Source organism: Leuresthes tenuis, unplaced genomic scaffold (genome assembly GCF_036924035.1).
Source record: "Leuresthes tenuis unplaced genomic scaffold, fLeuTen1.0.hap1 SCAF_17, whole genome shotgun sequence".
NCBI lineage: Eukaryota > Metazoa > Chordata > Actinopteri > Atheriniformes > Atherinopsidae > Leuresthes > Leuresthes tenuis.
Window position 1 is genome coordinate 15,921,482 of NW_027325371.1, and position 20,516 is coordinate 15,941,997.

At 38.4% G+C, this 20,516-nt stretch overlaps 2 protein-coding genes across 2 annotated transcripts; both read right to left on the reverse strand.

Annotated features, from left to right (window-relative positions):
• Window positions 1-2,635: 2,635 nt before the first annotated feature.
• On the reverse strand, window positions 2,636-4,397 carry kcnj12b (potassium inwardly rectifying channel subfamily J member 12b). Its single transcript, XM_072369439.1, has one exon. The coding sequence runs from the start codon at window positions 4,300-4,302 to the stop codon at window positions 3,034-3,036; it is 1,269 nt and encodes a 422-aa protein (XP_072225540.1). The 5' UTR covers window positions 4,303-4,397; the 3' UTR covers window positions 2,636-3,033.
• Window positions 4,398-14,911: 10,514 nt separating this feature from the next.
• LOC140273340 (uncharacterized) lies at window positions 14,912-20,504 on the reverse strand. Its single transcript, XM_072368875.1, has 9 exons — window positions 19,052-20,504; window positions 17,637-17,784; window positions 17,367-17,472; window positions 16,728-16,884; window positions 16,513-16,593; window positions 16,097-16,183; window positions 15,814-15,946; window positions 15,561-15,652; window positions 14,912-15,297 (listed from the first exon to the last, which is right to left on the reverse strand). The coding sequence occupies exons 1-9, from the start codon at window positions 20,486-20,488 to the stop codon at window positions 15,241-15,243; spliced, it is 2,298 nt and encodes a 765-aa protein (XP_072224976.1). The 5' UTR covers window positions 20,489-20,504; the 3' UTR covers window positions 14,912-15,240.
• Window positions 20,505-20,516: the final 12 nt, after the last annotated feature.

Genomic DNA, 20,516 nt, shown 5'->3' on the forward strand with positions numbered 1-20,516 from the left:
AAATCTGTATTCTTCCCTCTCTAACATGTGGCTCTGACCCTGCTCTTTGTGCAAATGACAGTGGAACCACCATTTGTTTTCTAGAGTGAGCCTATTATGTTATTTTCAGCACAAGTCAGCAACAAATGAATACAAATGTGTTGAAATCTGCTGAAATAGCAGTCAGGTGTGCAAAGTTAACCCACATAGAGTGGGACAAATGCAGGAAAACTAATTAATCTCTCCCGGGATAAGACAAACAGTAGTGCACCGGCTGACCTATCTAGATTATCTATCCATTAACAGTAATAAGGAGGAAAAATAACACTGCCACAAGAATATAGAAAGAACAACATAGATCTTTACACACTGTCAGTAATTCAGGACTGCAACCACATTTTCTTTCAAAGTGCATCTTGGGGTTTTAGGAGTTTACCTTTTTTTTGGAGTTCGATAATTCTACAAAACGCAACTTTTCATTTTTAGTTATGAATGGGAATTGTAACAACATGAGCAGGTCAGAGTGAAACTAGAACCATCAAGACCTTATCTGAAAGCTCTGTAAGTCTGCATGAAAAAGGTTTGATACAGACTTTACCTTTTAAATTGCCAGATTGAATATTTTACCTGACATGACGCCTACACTGTGTCACTGCATCAAACTTCACAATCTTACTGTGACCAAAACAACCATGAAGCATAAAAAATGTTCCCTTATACCCCAAAGAAAAAAGAAAAAAAAGGACAATCTTTAAAAAATGTTTGTATGTGAGCTTTTAAGCAGCTGAAGAAATATTTAATACAGTAAATCCTTAATGCTGTTTGTATGTATTCATATCAGTCTTTGAATATGAAATAGAGCACAAATGTGAGACAGGATCACTCCACTCTGTCTACCATGGGCCACGCGTGTGGCGGTGGTTAATTTCAGATCACCTTAATCAGACTCCTCTATTGCCTATGGGTGCCTTCTGAAAATTATATGTCAAGTTTTTGGTCAGCAGTGTGGGCGGAGTAACTTGTTGTGTTCTGAAGTTACCGAAAGGGTTGAACTTGAGGGATTTCTTAATATCTTTCGTCAGTTCAGAATGACTTTTTTTTTTCTTTTTTTCATCCCGTGCTACAAAATCTACCACGAGGTTGTCTGATATGTAAAATAGTGTTCAGTTTTGTTTTTCATTTAATCTCAGAACATATTGTCTGTTGCATCTGATGGTTGTGTCTCATTAAAATGAGGAACTATAAAGAAGACACAGCAGTTCTGTATCCAGCTGTTGTACTTACAGACTGTGATGCTCTTAGTCTCCAAAGCAACCCTAAAGTCATGACCCCCACACTTACTAGACTGTCTTTGTACTCTTTGTCGTGCTTTCTTTCTTATTTTCTTGTTTTTGTGTTCCTTGTATTCCCATTTCTGGATTATTTGACCCTTGTGTTTCCTTGAATTCCCTGTTATTTTGCCTGTGTGGTTTTTGGACTGAATTCTGCCTGCCCTAGCTCCGTACCACACAGCACCTCCCCATGCTTGACTTCTGCCAGTTTAATAAACTTTAGTTTTTGACTTAAATATTATTTTGATTTCTTGAGATCAAAATAATCAGACTCACTATGCGGAGTGTCACTGATCTAAAATGAGCAGCAGATGTTGGCGTATCCGGCTGGCTACTCCCCACAGCATTAATCTTGCCCAGCTCCGGGGCAGCTGCATCCTCTATGTAGTTTTTCAGGAAACCAGTGCTGGGCGCTGCCATATCAGAGGCCAATATTAGCATCTCTGTTCTTCAGTAGATTGAATTAGTTTATAGTTTTCCAACCCCAGCCAACATTCGGTTAGATAATTAGTCCTGATTCTAAAAACAACAGCATACTTGGAAAAAAAAGAAAGAATAATACAAAAGTTTAACCCTTGTCACTTGTAATCTAAGCTACATTTTGTGAAATGAAATATATAATTCTACATTTTTATCTAATAGGCAAGACTCTGAGGACTAATTGTCTTGATATTGCTGAACATAATTAATGCATGTTCTTTATTTACAGATTTTACATACTGGTCATCAACATGTCAGGAAGCAATGTCACATTTTGGCACTGAACAGTTAGTCTTAGTCTCTGTCCCTCAGTAGGCCAGTAGCCTGAAGACATCTTCCGTGTTTTAAAACAAGTCAGCTTCAGTGTTCACAAGGTCAGCTGGACACTGCCTTTATGACCTACTCATTAAACAGGTATAAGGTCAATTAATTATTGGAACAAATAGTAAAAATAGCCACCAAAATAGACAGACAAGAAATGATAAGCTTGCAGTTTTCTAACACTGTCTCATATCAGTGACAGGTGTAGCAACAGACAGCCAACATACAATAGGTAAATAATTAAATCAGGGATATCTTTAAGTGTCTTATTAACTTGAATATATAAAGTAAATATTTTAGGTCAAATGTATCTCACTGGCTGAATGAAAAGGTCGACACATACATACAATGTGCCACTAAGTGTGTTTTTTCCTTTGTGTGACTAAATATTCAATTCTATGTGTCCCTTCATAGTATGCATATATATATCATTTTTATTATTGTTATGTTATTATTATTTATTGTTCATGTGAGTTATGAAAAAAGATGAAAATCCACCTTATCTCAGAGGAGTTTAGATATTCTACACGTTTGGTTTTCTTATGATAATAATAAAATATCTCCAATGTTGATTTCACTGCACACTTTGTTAAAAAAAAAACTTTATACTCGAGGAACGGGCATCTACAGATAGTTCCAATAAAACTATGAAATATTTCTCAAAATATTTTTTCAAAACTATGATGTTGTCATGCACTCTCATTACTAGGATCGCGCATAATTGAAACATGACAGTTTTGTTTGCATCTAATAAAGCTCAATAACCATCTGAGGGAGGCGGTTTCATCCTTGAGTTGGAGCATGAGTCACCCCCCACCTGCCGCAGGGATGTCCTCAGTGGCGTCCTCATGCCATCAGAATGACAGTCATAGGCCTTTCCAAGCGTTCTGCATTCGAACACAACTCAACCAACGCAGAAAGGTTAAATATCTGATTCTTTACGAGAGGATGGCTGATCCTGTTCCATGGTGGTCAGCTCGGATGAACACCTTCTGTCTTGGTCTTTCTGAACATCTCCCTCCTCTTCCTCATCCCTGCTGATGAAGGCCAGCTCATTCTCATAGCAGAAGGAGTTGGCACCAGATGTTGGGAATTTTCTCTCCTCCATGTCCTTGGCACTGCATCTGGGGGTTGATGGCACTTCAAATGTTTTGTGAAAGTAGGCATAATCTATCCTGTACTGGTTCCTCTCCTCGAAGATGAGGGGCTCAAAGCGATGACCCCACAGGATCTCAGAGGGCAGGTAAGAGGTGCGCGCCTGCGTGGTCATGGCTGTGGCCTCCACCAGTCCCTCGAGTACGATTACTATCTCAAAGTCGGAAGTTTCAAGATCTTGCTTACTGATGCCAAAAAGTGGACTTTCTTCATCAATCTCATGTATGACAGTAAGAGGTGCAACCAAAAACAGACGATCTGTGCCTTTGTCATAGCCTACATTCATATCGATCTGATCCAGGGGGATATACTCGCCCTCCTCTGTGTAACGGGACTTCACCAGCTGGGCCCGCACATGAGCCTCTACGATATGGCTCTTCCTCAGATTAGCGACTCTGAACATCAGACACAGCTTCCCATCACGCAAAGCAATTACGGCGTTGTGGCTGAAAAGTAGCGTCTCTGCACGCTTCTTGGGTCTGGCCATCTTGGCCATGATTGCACCAATCATAAAAGCGTCAATGATGCAGCCCATGATAGACTGAAAGACCACCATAAAGACGGCGATTGGGCATTCCTCAGTCACACAACGAGCACCATACCCAATGGTTGTCTGGGTCTCAATAGAAAACAAGAAAGCTGCCACAAAGGTGTTGACCTGCGAGACACAAGGAACAAAGTTGTCATCCCCTCCAGGATTGTCCATGTCACCATGTAGAAGGCCAATGATCCAGAACGCTAGGCCAAACGTTAGCCAGGACACCACGAATACCAGGCTGAACAGCAGGAACATGTATCGCCAGCGGATGTCCACACAAGTCGTGAAAATGTCAGATATATATCTCTGTGACTTCTCATCCATGTTTGAGAAGTGGATGTTGCATTGGCCAGTCTTGCTGACAAACCGGTTGTGGTATTTACGTCTTGTGTGGATCTTGCCATTGCCAAAGCTGCCCACGGCAGGCATGGTACTAAGTCTAAGTCCTTCTTCTTCACAGGACAGGAAGCTGTGGTGGTGGGCTCTTCCCACACTCATGCCTCAGTGGAACACAGCCACAGGGCTTCACACTATCAGCCTGGCTCATACAAAACTGACCAGGCTCACAGAAGTGCGCAGTTCCCTCCAGCACAGACTCAGTATCAACTGCAAAGGAAAAACAGGCACAAAATCAACACACGGCATTGTAAAATTCAAAGAGAAAAATAAGAAAAATGCATTTACCATTGTTTAAGCTAAGAATTAAGAATATGATCCAGTCTCTATGTATGGTAGGTCCCACGTTCGCCAGTATACCATCTAAATTTCTTATAAAGTACTCCAGAATCTATTGTTTGGTCCACTCCACTTTCTTCTCAACCACAGATTTTTAAAATTTGTCCATTGACAACTAATTTTTGATCATGAACAAAAAAATCTAAATTTCTCATCACATATATTTATCAGCCTTTGGCCTAATTTGCTTCTGATAATAGCTGCCTTTGTCTCTCCATGTGACATGGCAGTTTGCTTTAAAAGATACCAGCTATATCTTTTAATAATATATTCTTTAATGGCATTTATTTCATGATCTGTGTTGCGCAGTTTTTCCACTTCTCTATTGGAAATACTGTTGTATATACCATACACATTTCACCGATCAACAAGGTACAGAAATAGCCAGTTAATCCAATGCCCTGCCACTTTATGTGACGTATTTTCTATTTCTTCCAGCTGGCACCTCTGTTAGAGTAACTGGAGTACTGTGATGAGGCTGTGTGGTTCCCTTGTGAGGCTGAAAGTAATATGAGCTAAAAAAAAAATGAGATAGCAGCAAAAAACTGGGTATCACAATAGAGAGAGATTTGATACAAATGGTTTTGTAGTACAATTCCACAAGTTCACTTCAGACATGTCATGTATAAAATCTTCTGAATGGTTCGAGCAACAGCAGAGTACAGTGTACCATCAGTATTTATGATCAGTGTCGTTACTGGATTTGTTTTCTGAAAATGTTATTCATGTGCAAAAACTATGCTGAAATAGGCTTAAGAATTATATTTCACCAATTCTGGATAATGCTCAGCCATCACATTTATTTACAAAATGTTACAGTACAGAATTGATCATAGACATAACAATTTTGAGATGATCCAGTATTACAACCACTATCAAATCTCTGTTTGACACAGAAAACCATCTCACCGATTATGCAAACTTAGATCCCAGGACATTTTTAGGAAGCGGTGTGTGGCCACCTACAGCTTGATTTAAAATGAAAATAAAAATCTGCATTATTTAACCTTGTAGTCAACAATAATTAGGATTTTGAGCAACGCTAGCCTTGGTTTAGTGCAGGTATAGTGTTTACCTGCTTATTGTGTTTCAGGTCACTTTGCTTAACCTCACTGTAAATATAAAAGCAACAACTGGGAATCTGTTGCTGGTATAATTAGCATTTAGTCACTGTCGGGCTCAGGCACACAGACATTGTTCAGTATCTCACGTCTTACTCAGGCATTGTAATTCAATGGCTTACTATAATACTTTGACAAAAAGCTGGATGAAATTAATCATGAAAATAGAGTCTGTTAGGTTAAATTGCTTTTAGGGCTGCATTTAATTGAATGGATGACAATGGGTGAAATTTAATTCAAAGAGATCTCTTACTCAAAATCAATAGAAGGCCACACACATACCAACACATGGACCTGGACCTCTTCTTCCCTGAGGTTGCTCTGTAACACTGTGCCAATTCTGTAATTCAGTTTTTAGATATTATATTTTGGCATTCTGACTCTTATTTGTATTATTACTTTTTAACCTAATACTTCATATTTCTGCATCAGCCCTGAGCACTATCAATAATATTTGCACACAGCCCATTGACAAGCCTGACCTACACTATCTACTGTTCCAAGTGGTTGTTCATAAAGCATAATTAGACCCATGGTCTTTCCAGGTGAGAGAATAATGTCAAATTTCTTATCATTTTTATTTATTTTTTCTTTTTCTGTGAATTGACTAAGGAATGAGGAATAATTCATTGAAAGTGCAGAGTTATATACTGAACTGCTTAATCTGGTTGTTCATCAGATTTGATATTTGTCATAACATTTCACAAAAGAATATCACTTGTAAGCTGTCATGAAGGCTGATCTTCTGTGAACCATGTCTGTTCAAAATTTCATAGCCATCCGTCCTGGAGCTGTAGAGATATGTATGGAGTAGTGGACTGACAGACATACATACAGACACTGGCATCATCAAAGCCAAAGCACATCCATCTATCCATCTTCTATACCCACTTAATCCAACTCATAGTCGTGGGGTGCTAGAGTCTATCCCTGCGGTCATTGGGTGAGAGGCGGGGTACACCCTGGACAGATCGCCAGCCCCAAATCACATCATTAGCAAAAGAAATCTAAGTTCACATCTGCCTTTGTTCACTAATAATCACTGACTGATATTAGGGCAATGCTAGCAGTTACCAGTTATATATTTTTCTCTCTCTGTAAATGTTAAATTGTTGTGATTATTTCTAAAACTGGTTCTTAATTATAGTGTCACTGACATGGCTACATTTTGCTCTGATGGGACCTTGCTCATTTCATCTTATAAAATAAGAAACTGATATACAATATCATTGCACTGCTGACTCGAACACAAGCACGTCAGGCACAAGTCAACACATGGCGACATGTTGGTCAGTAAGTGGTGTGTTTACTGTTGCCTTTTGATGCATTTTTCTTATTGTGGTGAACTTTGATTACATCCTTTTATGTTATCAGAGAACATTATATGTTATGTCTCTGGGAAAAAAAAAAATTAGAATACCTCTCCGTTTTTTATCAAACGTCTAAGTCATGTAGGCTGGTGTGCAACTGTCCCCACCATGTTAATTTGACTTGTGGAGAGATGATACTCTGTACTGTATAGAACAGGTGCATGCATTAAAAGTGCTCAATTTCAAAAAGAGATTGTCAGAGTCTAAAGTTCAGCCTCACTCAATTAACAACAAATTTTCCATATTCTCGGAGTCTTTTTCCATAGTCTCAGTAGTTGCTTAGAAGCAGAATGGTGTGTATCCAAGAGATATTAATATCTAAAAAATTGTGTGAATGCTCTTCGGCTCTCTTAGGAGTCACACTCTGCCTGCTGGGCTGTGACATAAATGCTGAAGCAATGATGAGACTTTTTCCATGCTGCCATCTAACACGATAGAAACTCTTCTCACTGAAAATATAATTGAATTAAACACTGTTCAAGATTCTATTATTGAATAAAGGTGTCTGCAGGCATATGATTAAAGTCCTTCAGTCTGAAATTGCAATCAGCTTACCTTTTTTGCTCGTGTTCTTGATAGATGTTTATTTTTGATTTTTCCTTTTCGTCCAAATCTGCCAGTTTTCTAGCCGAATTGCTGCATGTTTTTCCTCAGGTTTCTTTCTCTTCTTGTTTTCTGTTATGGGTAGAACCACTCTATCCTCCCGAGGCAGAAAAATATATGACCACAGAGTATCTTCATGTCTTTGTCTGATTTAACTTTTTCTATTCCTCCACTAAATGGGGAGAGCATTACAATCAGTTCCACAGCAAATACTCCAAAGTTCTTGCTTAACTGGTATCCAGTGGATCAGAAACAGACCAGAAATGGCAAAATTACTTCAGTGAAGCTCTGAAGTCCTGATTTGACCCTCAAAATAGAACAGCAGCTTGATTCCAGCTATCCCAAATTTAACGAATACGGGGCCTGTAGCATCCAACCCGATTGAAAATCAAATCCTCACAGCTTATTTAGAGTCATGGGCAGTTGACGGTCTCTCCTCTCCCACGTGTCTCTCACTTTCTTAGTATATCTGCTATCTGATCTTGTTCTGCTGCAGATCCCACTCTGTATCCCACATCTAGTGAACTATTGCTCACTGCTCCAGTCCTCCCCCTCCCTCTCTCAGTGTCACTGTAGATACTTGGCATTTGGAGACTACATGCTCTTCCCCTGTGAAGTGTTAATGGTCAGCTGATCATCTCTGGTGTTGAAAGGACCAACTGGTTTATTCAAGACTGATGTGTAGAAGAGCGACCAAAACGTACTGATTTATTCAGGGATCAGTGGGTTCTGCTGCTACATTTTCCCACAAAATATTTATTTTCCCGTGACAGCATTTCATTAAACAGTGTCTCCACTGTTGCTGCTGAAAACTTTTTCAAAATGTCAAAATTTCAAAATAGCCTAATAACATACTGAGAATGCTTTTTTTTCAAGGGTAAATCTTATTTTTATATGGTCAACAGTGGAAACATACTCAACGCTTTTGGTTTCCTCTGTAATGTTTTCTTATTTTAACCAAAGTGCTCACAGAGTTGGTGGTTTGAGCTCCATTTTGACTCACTCAGAAGATAGGACAGCTCCTGTTTATTATGCTGGACTGAAAAAAAGCTCATGTGGGCAGTTTCTTAGAGAACATATTTACCTGATGTGTATGTGTGCATGCCTGAATGATATAGAAACTGCTTATTTGGCGAGGCTGTGGCACAGGAAATAGAGCTGTCGTTTACCAGTTTTAGCTCCTGTTCTTTTAGACATCTCCCTTTACGTCTTCTCTGATGGCTGAGAAATAGCGGAGCACATGATAGCTGCTTATTGTTTGTCTGAAGTGTGCCAAAACTGGTAATTTGATGTGCATTATGCAAATGTTTTCATGGTTATGTAGACAAGTGAGTGTCTACAAATAAGATACTTCAGTCAGTTAGGGATCAGTTTTCTATCAGAGAAAATAACTCCCTTTGGCAAAGAAAAGTATGTAACACATTGAAAGGAATTGAAAGCACAAACAAATAGCATATAACATGCGTAATATTTATTATGTTCACTTTTTTCAGTTTATTGTGTAAATAAGTCATATTTCATTAATGAGAACTGAACTCAAAATAGGATGGTGATGTCATTGGATCAGCCCAAAGAATACCTCACTACTTGTGTATAATTTTGTACTAAATCTACGCTGTGTAAATCTAATCTGCTGTGACCAGTGATGCTGTACTGCTACTACCGCCAGAGACAAGTCTTACGTACACCAAAGTCACAATCCACAGCCCAGCATAAGCCTGCAAATTTTGTTAGCGAGTTATTTCAAGACCAATGTAAGGAACCAGCTGTGCAAACTACAGTTCAGCATCACCATCCATCCAACTATATCTACAATATTTGGTTGTAAAATAAGTTGAATCAGGGGAGTGTGCGATGAGAGCTGGAATCATGCAGAGGATAGATGGACAAATCGCTATTTCCACGCAAACAGCTTTTTACATCTAATTCCGCTTTTTGAAAACCTGCCATAACTGCGCTGCCCAGGAGTTTGTAATCCATATGTGAGTTTCACAAGACAAAAACAGAATTAGGGTTTCCAATGGTGGCCTGACCCAGATTCACTGGAGGCCATCACAAAACAGCGAGATGCACCACTTTGACAACCTCAAAGTCAAGGTGGTCTCAGTGTCACTTCTTTAAGTATAATTGGAAATAAGATTGAACCCATGTTATTAGTCCTGATAGATCTGTGATTACCAAAGCAGAGGAAGTAGAGATTGAACGTATACATTTGCCTTACATGCAACATGATACGTGTGAATTTTAAAATGAAGTAATTGTTAATGTAATGGTACAATCTGAAAAAAGATTAAAGCAGGTTCTAAGCATAGTGTTTGAGAGCTTAAAAAAAAATTGTTCGAAATAACCTTTAAGAGGTATAAAATGATGCCACAAGTTATGCTCCATCTGTACCTCATTGTAACTGTACATGTATTCTGTAACTGTGATGTCAGGCCTGTAAATGGGTTATGGGTTTAGTTAGGGGATGGCAGACCAGATGGGGATAGGAAGTGTACTATCGGGACAGAAACAACCCAGAGCCCAGCCGCTGCTTCGTACCCAGCGAGTTATTTAAAGTCTTCCTCACTGCGGCAGGACAAAGTGGGCCAGGCTCAACCACACTCAACATGACACAAGCTGCAGCATTTGGTCACGCTCAATCACCTTTCAGATTATCAGCACACCCCTGACCAGCACACTACTGATTCAATTCAAGTGTTATGTCATTTTGGGGTTATCTAAGGTGGGGGCTAAATTGTTTTATTAAACGCTCAGTCAGCTTTGAGCCTCTTTCGTTCCATCAGCGCTCCTGCTGCTAATACTTATTTGCCATATGTAGTTCATTGTGTTATATTTAGATGCAGTTCATTTATCAAATTAAGTTTTGAATCATCTCTTCATATACATGTGTTGTGGAATAAGGGACATATTCTTAATTAACACAATTTTAGTAAAGAATAACATGACTTTTCTTGCAGTAGAGCAATATTACTACCTGAGAGGTATTGACACAGAAGTTTAACTTTTACTTTTACTTTTTTTTTTACTTTTACTAGTGGATGCTGTGGCAGAAGTAATTCATAAGGAAACTGTGCAATTTCTGACCATTTTAACACAGTTACACTGTTAAAGAGTGATTAAGCACAGTAATAATGTTGCCAGTTTCATTCTTATTGCCAGGATGTTGAGTTCATTATTCATTATGTCTGCAGCTGCCATGGTTACCCAGTATTATCCAGTATTAGAATGGTTTCCATTTTCTTTTTATAGCAGACCAGCTTTTAAAGTGTTACTGTTACATTGGCTCTAGAATTACGTCTTGCCTGCTCCTAAAAACAAAAAAGTTTTAAAACAGCAGAATATGTTTGATATTAGTGAAATAAGTTAATTTCACTAAAAAGAAAAGAAAAGATAAAAAAGAGCTACTGTGTTTTCTGTTGGCTCACTCAGAGATAATGCACAAAGGAAGAAATGCTGACGAAATTCAGCACTGGCACTGGCATTGGCAGCCAGCACAGCCAGTGAGAGGGGAAGAGAGGCGTCACGCACCCACCAGCAGAAATGAATGCTGTTCACACGCAGGACGCAGGATTTTTTCTTTAAGGGCGCCCTTCACTAAACTCCCTGCTTCAGTTGGTGAATCTCCTCCAGACTGGCCTAATGAACACCTTGCCTCAGATTATTGAAGAATCACAAATATCTCATATGCACAGGCAGACCATGTTAGTGCCATACAGAAAGAACAAGAAATTAATCCAGGTCACTCTTGCTGTGAGGCGACATCTGCACCATGTAAAAAAAAACAGTTAAATCTTTCTGATCTTCTGCCCCACTCAAGTGAACAGTGAAAGTGTACAATATCTGATAGATAATGTTTAGCTTGTCATGTTCTGGTTTTATATTAAGCGTCAAATGATAAATAAAGTCCTGATTTTAATCACCCTTGAAAAATGAACATCTAGTTTATTATTGAATTAGATTTATCTGATTTTATCTCCAGTCATTAAAGAGGCCCTCAGGATGTCCAAATGGGATAGAGATAACCGTTCATTGATAAAGAATGACAAATGTGAGTTTACGCAAACAAGCTGCATGTAGGTCACGCGCCTCTGCAGCTGATTTTATTCTAACACTGTAGTTCAAGTCAAATTTTATTCAAATCAAACAAAACTTTATGCAGCTCCTGAAAGATCTGAAAACACTGGCACAGACTTGTACACATGTGAGAAGAAAAATTGCCAGAGGTGTGGACCTGTCAGCTGCAGTGTAAACACAACTGAAGTGTATCATCAGGGAAGCAGGCTGCGCTCTCTTATCAGAGCAGCCTCTGCGCTGGTTGCAGTAATTGATCTTTGCTTGACGAAATGGGCCACTTATTTTTGCAGCCTGAGCAGGTGCACCTGTGTACTGGTGTTTTTAAATCAGCTGCTGATCAGTCATGAGGACCTGGTTTGTGGGGCAGCTCGACACAGAAGAGACACTGCAGGTGCACACACACAAACACACACACACACACACACACACGCACACTCCTATATCAATACTTCTTCACACTTGAAGGAATGCAAAAACAAAGTGAGGCAAATTCAGATTTTTCCAATGGGAATAATTTCTTTATTCTATTTAGCATGTAGCAAAGGTTTCATTGTTATAAAATTAGAAAATGGAAAGCAGTTACATAATACCAGGATAAAGTTATTATTCTCATAAAGTTTCCTTTAATCGAATAGCATTTCAAGGTAAGGAATTCTCTTTCATGTTATATTCATAACTATATTGTTGTGTCTGAGGCAAACCTGAAATCTTTTGATGAGAGAGCATCTGGCTCAACATGCTGAGGTCAAGTTTATGCCCTTGATTCGTCGTAGGATGGACAGTCATACTTCTCTGTTGTGAAAACCATGCCGGTTTTTCAGGGAAAAGGTGCAAAAATGGTGTGTATATCATTTCAGCTGTCACACACAGGCTCACAAAAGCCCACAGGTGCAGGATTGTACCCATGAAGGATTGCATTAAGAATAAGCTTTGCACTCTCAAAGTCTCAGCTCAAATGACTGGAGTTTCACCAGGAGGAGTCACAGGGAAAGAAAGATGAGTGTTGGGTTTTAATGAGGTGTGATGTTCCTCCTTCGCAACGTGACTCCATGGAACGGAGCAACATACGTCCTCTGAACAGGCACTGAGACCAACGATTCATAATAAACACGAAAAGCTCATCTTATAACCCCTCTGAGAATGAAAGGTTTACACATATCAATCTTTAAGGGTTATCTGAGGATACTTCTGTCATATCTCTGAGTAATGTGAAGCATGTTACTTAAATAACACCAGCTTCCTTAAAAGACAGAAACAGTGTTATTCAATGAGACATCCATCCAGTGGCCGCAGAACATTTGGGACATGTCTGCTTTGATACCACACAACAACTCACAGGTGAGAGGTTTTGGCTCATGTGTTTGGTGACCAGATGTTCTGTCTTCATAATGTATCATTACCAGTGCAGCTACATCTACATAATATGGGTTAGTGCTGTGCTGTGCTGTGAGTAAACACTACTGCATCTCGTGTCAGAAATATGCATGTCAAATATACACTGTTGATGCTATGTGGCCTGAATCTGACTTAAGGGCAGTTGTTGATCTTTTTTTTAGTCAGTTAGTTGTCATATCTTTGTTTTTTTTTTATCCAGGGTCTTCTTTTTTTTAATACCACTCAAATTCGAATAAACACATCATATAAAATAGCAGAGGCCATAAGTTTGAGCTGAAAAGTTAATAGTTTACAAACATATGTTGAAATGGGAACTATTTTGATACTCATTCAATCATTTGAATACACTTGTTAGTATGAAAACGTGCAGTTAAATGTGTCAAGTACAATTTTAGAGGTACTTCACTTGAATGTTTCCATTCTATGTCTTTATATGTCTTCTCCACTATATTTCAGAGTGAATATTTCTGCATTTATTAGTTAGCATTCGTAAGTGGATAGGAATGAAGGAGAGAGCAGCAGAGGGGCAAGTTGGAATCAAACCAGCCTTCTGCGGAAAGAGCTCATCCTGTTATATGGGGCAATATATTGGGTGATATACGGGCAATCTATCATTCAAAATATACCACAGTGGTTTTGATGGAAACAGATGGAAACAGTCTCAGGGATTTTTGGCTTCTTGCATCGTAAATTAAAAAAAAGCTGGTCACATTTCAGATGTCTATCCAATCAGTTTTCAAGAACTTTTAACATGGCTTCATAAATGTTCTAATTATTCAATATTTCTTCAAAAAATTAAAAAAGGAAAAACACAGTTGGAATATTTCAAACATTTCCATGAACTAATCTGATGATGTTAAATACAACATATCAGTCAGAAGGCCCAAACCAGTACTCTTCCTATTTTCTGTTTATACTTTATACTGTTTATACTTTACTGTCAACAATAATATACTCTCAAGTGAGGTTTTTCCATGCTGGATGTTTACTTTATTACTTTATTGGTACTTAAGTAAATGTTTTGTAATACCAATTCCTTCTCAATATACACTGGTATGCTGTACAGTTTTAATGTCACACTATAAATCTATTTGTCAAACCAAAGATATTCAACACATTAAATGATAACGAAAACAGACTTCAGTTTTAGTTTGGCCGCTTCCTTATTAGTACAGTAGCCACAAAAAAAATAAAGAATTAGATTAAGATGTTACAGATGTTAACTCTCTCTCAATATTGTCAGACAAAAGAATGTGTGTGTATGTGTGTGTGTGCCTGGTCGACAAAGCACACACATTAGTTGATTTCCTTTTTTTTTTTTAGCACAATCCCATTGGCAGTGAAAATATTGATATATTTGATCTTGATTTTGCTTGTTTCTTTGATTTGCTTTTACTTTTTCCCTTCTCACCAGAAGATGGTGCATTTGATGTTAGTCATAATGTTGCCAAATGTTTTTTTTTAAACCCACAGTGGGAAACGTGTGCATGAAAATGATATTTTATCGCCTGTGCTAGGTTACAAATCATCTTTTCTTTCATTCCATCTTTTCAGAAAAAGGCAAAAAATAGTCAATTGTCACCTCTTGTTTTATTTTTTTTCAGCTTGAATAATTTGGCTTCATCTCTTCTTTCAACTGGTTTTAAAGTTTAGATACTGGTGTAGGTGCAGTGACAGAGGCTGCCTCGACTGGGAGAGCAAATGTTATTTATGCTGCATTTAGTGGTCAGTAACTTAAACAACTGATGCAATACATATTTTTAATGAAAACACAAGCAGCATGTGTATTAAATACAAATTCCCTGTGCAATGCTCTGAGCTGTAAACCAAAATATATGGAAATTTAGCCTGATAGAGTCTATGTTTACTTGCAATGAATCTTTATCTTGAAAAGCCTGTGTTTGTTGCTCCCCCTGGTGGAACTGTGATGCTTCAAAGTCTTGACAGCTCTGGTTCAAAGCACACAACAACAAATCTACTTTTTACACGGTAAAAAGTCTCACATATTATAACATACACTGTGTCGCATCAAATCCTACTCTAAATGTACAAAAGTAAATGTCTTGCAACTGCTCTCAATCAATAACAGCAGTTTTACTCCAAAGTATAGATGCCGTTATTTCATCTTCATCAAATCAGAACGACTCAAACAACTTCAGTCTTTCTTGGAGAGAAAGACCATCTTTTAAACTCTGGAGGATAGAAACAGAAACATAAAAAAAAAAGAAACAGAGTTTAAAGAAAGAACAAAAATAGTATGAGAGTCTATGGGGTTTATACAAAGAAATTAGGTAATTTCTCTTTAATTGTCCAGATCATGATAACAAGTTGAAATGAATCATACAAAATCTTACAGTATGCAGAAGCTGATTTTATGCACTTTCACAGGTGAAAAATAAAAAAAAATAGATAAAAGGATTGAAAAATCACATTTGATGATGCAACAAATCTTTACCTTTGATCTAATTCCTCTTATTTGGCGCATGATGGAGGATTTCTCTGTTTTCTTTGGGAAGGCAGGATTGTTTTTGGTTGCCACAGAGTCATCTGAAATAAATAGGAGGGTGGATTAGGAGGGTAGAAAGGGCAGCGAGGGAGGAGGGACTGCGTGAGCCTGCCATGTGCTGATAGATGACATAAGACAGCAGCAGGCATGGTAGGATGTCACGTAACGTTTTATAATGTTTACAGAAAGAAAAGTGTCTCACCGAGGCTGTGTTGTGAAGCGTCGGTACTTGGAGACCAGGTGGCGAACTTGGAATCTTTGTTAACACGCTGATAGGCTTCATTGTAGTTGTTTATACTGACAGCCTTAAGTTTCATCTCCATGTACACTTTCTCCTGTAAAACACACACGTATGCCTTCAGTTAATTATTAAATTGGAAGTGTTCGTGTATAGTATTTGCTTTTTGTTTTGTTTAAATTCATAAAAAAACAACAACTGTGAATTCATTTTGGATCGCAGCGGGATTTTCAAGGAATTTCAGCACCATTCGAGCAATCTCCAACTCTTCTCTGAGAGAACGAGCTTCCTGTCTGAGAAACTGCATTTCTGCCTCCTTCGACCTCAGAATCATCTGTAACAACGAAAAGTTTTCTTTATCAATAGATTGCGATAAACTAGAACAAACCTACCAACTGGAACACAGATAACACACAGATATCTGTGAGACTTTTAGGTGAGATTTGTAAAAAGAATAAAAAAATAAATCTTAAATATTCACCCTATTTTTATTTAATATCCAAAAATTGGGGGGTGATGATTGATTGTTGGCATCTGCCAATAGTTTACAGCATCTGAATCATGTGACTTTTGTGCTTTGAAACAACATTTAATTAGAAAAATACAGTGAATTTTCACGAGGCCCATACTCGGGCTGGTGAGTATGTTTTTAGAGACACGCACCTCCCTCTCGTAGAAATTTTTCACCCGAGGGACAACATGTGATTGGTCCTCATGTAACTGTGACGTCTCATCTACTTCTCTCTTAAAAGATGACAGGGAACAGAAAGAGAAGGCACAGAGTTACTTAAGAACTATTACACACTGGTCGTGTTTGCTGAAAACAGTTGCAGAGCACTGAGCTGCAGTTTTTCTGGTGAAACGAAAAATGTTTACACCTGCTGCTTTCTGAGTTCCTGGTTCTCTTTTCGGTACTGCATAATTGAATTTCTCTCATCCTGTAGCTCCTGACTCAGCTGAGAGTTTTCCAGGCATTTCTCCGTGTGCTGACCTGACAACACCTCGAGCTCCTTGTGCAATAATTGGATCTCCTTCCTGTGATGACAAAGCAGAAGAACAGATGTTGTGCGCTTAAGTTTATTCTTAATAATAAACAGAATATTACGAAGCAATTCTCATCATAGGACAAATTACAAGTAACTGTAGATTATTTCTTTATGGCACAAAAATGATAATGTTCAGGCAAAAAAAAAAGGCACAAGAGGCATTTGTGTTAATGTGTAATTATATCAAATCTGCTAGCTTTGCTGAGAGGCTTAGTTATTAACTAATTCCATGATACAAATGGTCAAACTGTATCTTTAGCTCAAAACAGGAAGTTAATCTGTCAGTGTTGTTTTTGCCTAACAGTGAAGTCAGTGACACAGTTTATCAGCTGTTAATCCTGCTGTTATGGACCAGTTAAATGCTACAAATATCAAATTTCAAGTTTAATTGTAAAGAGTAAACATCAGAAGCACAAAGAAACAGCAGTGTAAATTAAAAAAAACATTTTAAAAAGACTATTGGTCACCTACTCATATTCCAGATGTAGTTGTGTGATGTCAGCACTCTCCCTGATGTGCTGGAACTGTTTGCTCCTCTCCAGCTCTTGTTTATGGGCTCTCCGCATTGCTACTATGGCTGAAAAGTGTTAAACTCACATTTATTAGCTTCTCATGACAAACAAATTCTTCGAATTTCCTTCTCCTGGATGAGCACTTATATAAAACATATCATTACACTGTTGCTAATTTTGATTCAATAGTAAATCAAATATCCTCTATTATCAATAAAAATGTTCTTACCTGCCATGGTGGCAGCTGTCTCCTCTTGCAGGAGCTGGTCTTTCTCTTTCAGAAGTTCCGTAACCTGCTTCTGATGCTGCTGCTGTAGGTCATTTATCAGCTTCTTGTGCATTTCTTCCATAGCAGTAAAACCCTGATCACATGATGCCTATTTTGACATGAAGAAACAGATCAAGGCATGTATATTGAGGATGTATTCAATGACACAATTTACTATATGACTCTTAAAAATGTGAAGGAAAAAAGATAGAAATCACCATATGATAACTATGCTCTTAAATTGATTGACCTTGTTCTCGACTGTGGTTTTCTGTTAAGGAAAAGCGTTTTTCTAATCTTCTCTAACATTTGTAATATCTGAAGGAACCAAATAGATTTGAATAATGCTTGAAGTGAAAAAAAATGGATACTTTTGCATATTGCATTATGAGTATACATATCTCTTTAAAACAACTGCCTATTTCAATATCATTCAAGAAAAGCACCACAGTAGTGGCAGCTTGTTGTAGAATCTCTTGTCACATTATATGAAACAGCTGATCGAGCTTTTCACAACCTTAATAATGCTTGTAATAAGATCCAAAATCCGTCACGGGCTAAAGAGAAGATGTCATGAACAGGAAAAAAATAGGGTGCAAGGAAGTTTAAATCCCTTTTTTTCCCTTAACCGTCTTAGATTCCTAAGACACATCAATTATATCAATGGGCTAACGAGGGCACAGTGGGAATATAAAAAATGCAGTATTATGTGTCCCACCAAGACATGATGAACTATTCTGGACTCCAACGACTTATCACCCAGCTTCAAACAGAGTCTTCAAACAGAGTGGTAGAATAAAGTTAGAGGTATTGTCGTTGCATGTCAACAACAGATGCTGCAATCCTGTACACTGTGGACATTGGACTGTTAGCTGTGATTTTTAGTCCATATAATTCCCTCTGTGCACAATTCCCCCCACACTGCTGCTAACACTACATGTGACATCATCACCTCAACTGCTGCCAGGTTTCAAAAACAACATCCCAATGCATTTCTAAAAATCTCCAGAGATGTCCTCTTTCTTTGCTGCGCTTCCCACTTTTCAGCCATTCGCCAGCTGATTTTCCTTTTATTTGTTTTATCATGATACAGCTACAATATAATTACCTATTTTGGAGGTACTATTCAGTTCAATTTGATTCTTTTCAACCCAGTTCAGTTAAACTCAAATCCATTCAGTTCAACCTTGATTTGGGCTGTTTTAACCCATTAGAAACCCAATAAACAGAATTCTGATGATTGACTTTTAGTATTTATCCCAGGAGAAAATAAAAAGGGAAATGTTTTAAATCTTTTTAAATTGTCTTGTTAAAGAAACCAAAATCTATATCTATCTATCTATCTAAAATCTAATTAGAGCCAAATTGTTGATTACCTGAAGTTTTTCTAGATCTTTCAGATAAGCTTCTCTTATGGCAACTGCATTTGCTTCCACCGTCTGGATGTCAAGGTCCTTAGTTGTTCTCTCTGTTACAGCCTGGTCTGATAGAGGTGAGCCGTTTGATCCTTCTGTGAAATAAGGTGCCTCCGCGTCAGGTGTGGTCTGTTTCTCTCTGGAAGCACAAGACTTAGTGTAGGAACCATGCAAGTGTTTCATCTCCTCTTCATGGATGTGCTGCAGTTCCTTTATCTTCTCTTGGAAATTTGCTTCCAGTTTTTGCATCCGTTCATAGTGATAATCCTCAATTTTCTGTATATCTTCAAGGAGTTTCTGGTTCCCAGTCTCTACAGATATTAGCTTTTGCCCAGCTTGCTCTAGTTCTTCTTTTAGCACACTGTTATCCTCCTGAAGCTGATATATTTCGTGATTTAATGCCTCCTGCTCAGCCATTAATTTGACATCCTGCTCTTTGCATAGAGCTTGCAGTTTTCTCTGTAACATCTCACTTTGCTGAAACTTTTGCTCTAAATCTAAGTAAAGCCGGTCTGACAAATAAATTAACTTTACTTGCTCCTGAATACAACTTGAATTAGCTGCAGAAGCATTGTCACCAGTAAGGTCCAGACTACCTTCACTGACTGGTCTGTCGTCATTGTAAATCTCCTGATAGACATGGCGTAAGAATTTAGCTCTTCGTTGCAGCCGAGATACAAATCCCTCGAGCCAGCTTTGTTCTCTCTCTGCCTTAATCAATTTGTCATCAGACTGTTGCTCGTCATAAGGCCCCAACTCTGAGGGACTGATATCTGCTAGACCTTCTCTTTGATTCTCCACCTTTGGGCTCTTTTCTTCAGTCAAGCTGTCATGTTGGTGCTGAAGTTTCAAGGCAGCATAAATTAGCTCTGCTTCAGCACAGACTCGTCCGATCAGGCTCTCAAAAGCTTCATCACTGTCACAGTCTGATCTTTCAGACTCCATCCTTTCTTTTGTTTTCAGGGCTAGTCTTTGGGAGATTATGTTTTTGTAACCATGTACGACATCCCCTCTGTTCTCACTTGAAACTGCAGATAGGAAGCTAATACCATTTTGACTCTGGAGGAAAGACACCATTTTTTCTACTACAAATAGTTCCCTAATCAAATATGTCCCATCAATTATCATATCATGTAAGGATTGTGTATAAGTGAGTTCAGAAGTTATGTCTCTTTCAGCTCCAGCAAATTTATCATCTTTGAGGATCTTGTCCTCTTCTTTGCTCAAATTATATGAGTCATGCTGAAGTCTCTCTGCATCTTTCTCTCCTTGCCGCAGGCAGGCAACAGCTGTAGCTAGTTGCCTCTCAATGTCTGGAATACTAATAGGGGTGGCCTGAATCCTCTCTCTGCAAGCCTGTATGATGTTCAGAGCTACCTGAAATCTACCAACCAGCATCCTGCTGCAATTCTCCGTCTCCCGAGCA

Coding starts and splice junctions, on each gene's coding strand:
- kcnj12b (XM_072369439.1), bottom strand. CDS start 4,302: ATGAGTGTGGGAAGAGCCCACCACCACAGCTTCCTGTCCTGTGAAGAA.
- LOC140273340 (XM_072368875.1), bottom strand. CDS start 20,488: ATGCTGGTTGGTAGATTTCAGGTAGCTCTGAACATCATACAGGCTTGC. Junction 15,947..16,096: donor AGTTGGAGATTGCTCGAATG/GTGCTGAAATTC, acceptor TGTGTTTTACAG/GAGAAAGTGTACATGGAGAT. Junction 15,298..15,560: donor TAAGAGGAATTAGATCAAAG/GTAAAGATTTGT, acceptor TCTATCCTCCAG/AGTTTAAAAGATGGTCTTTC.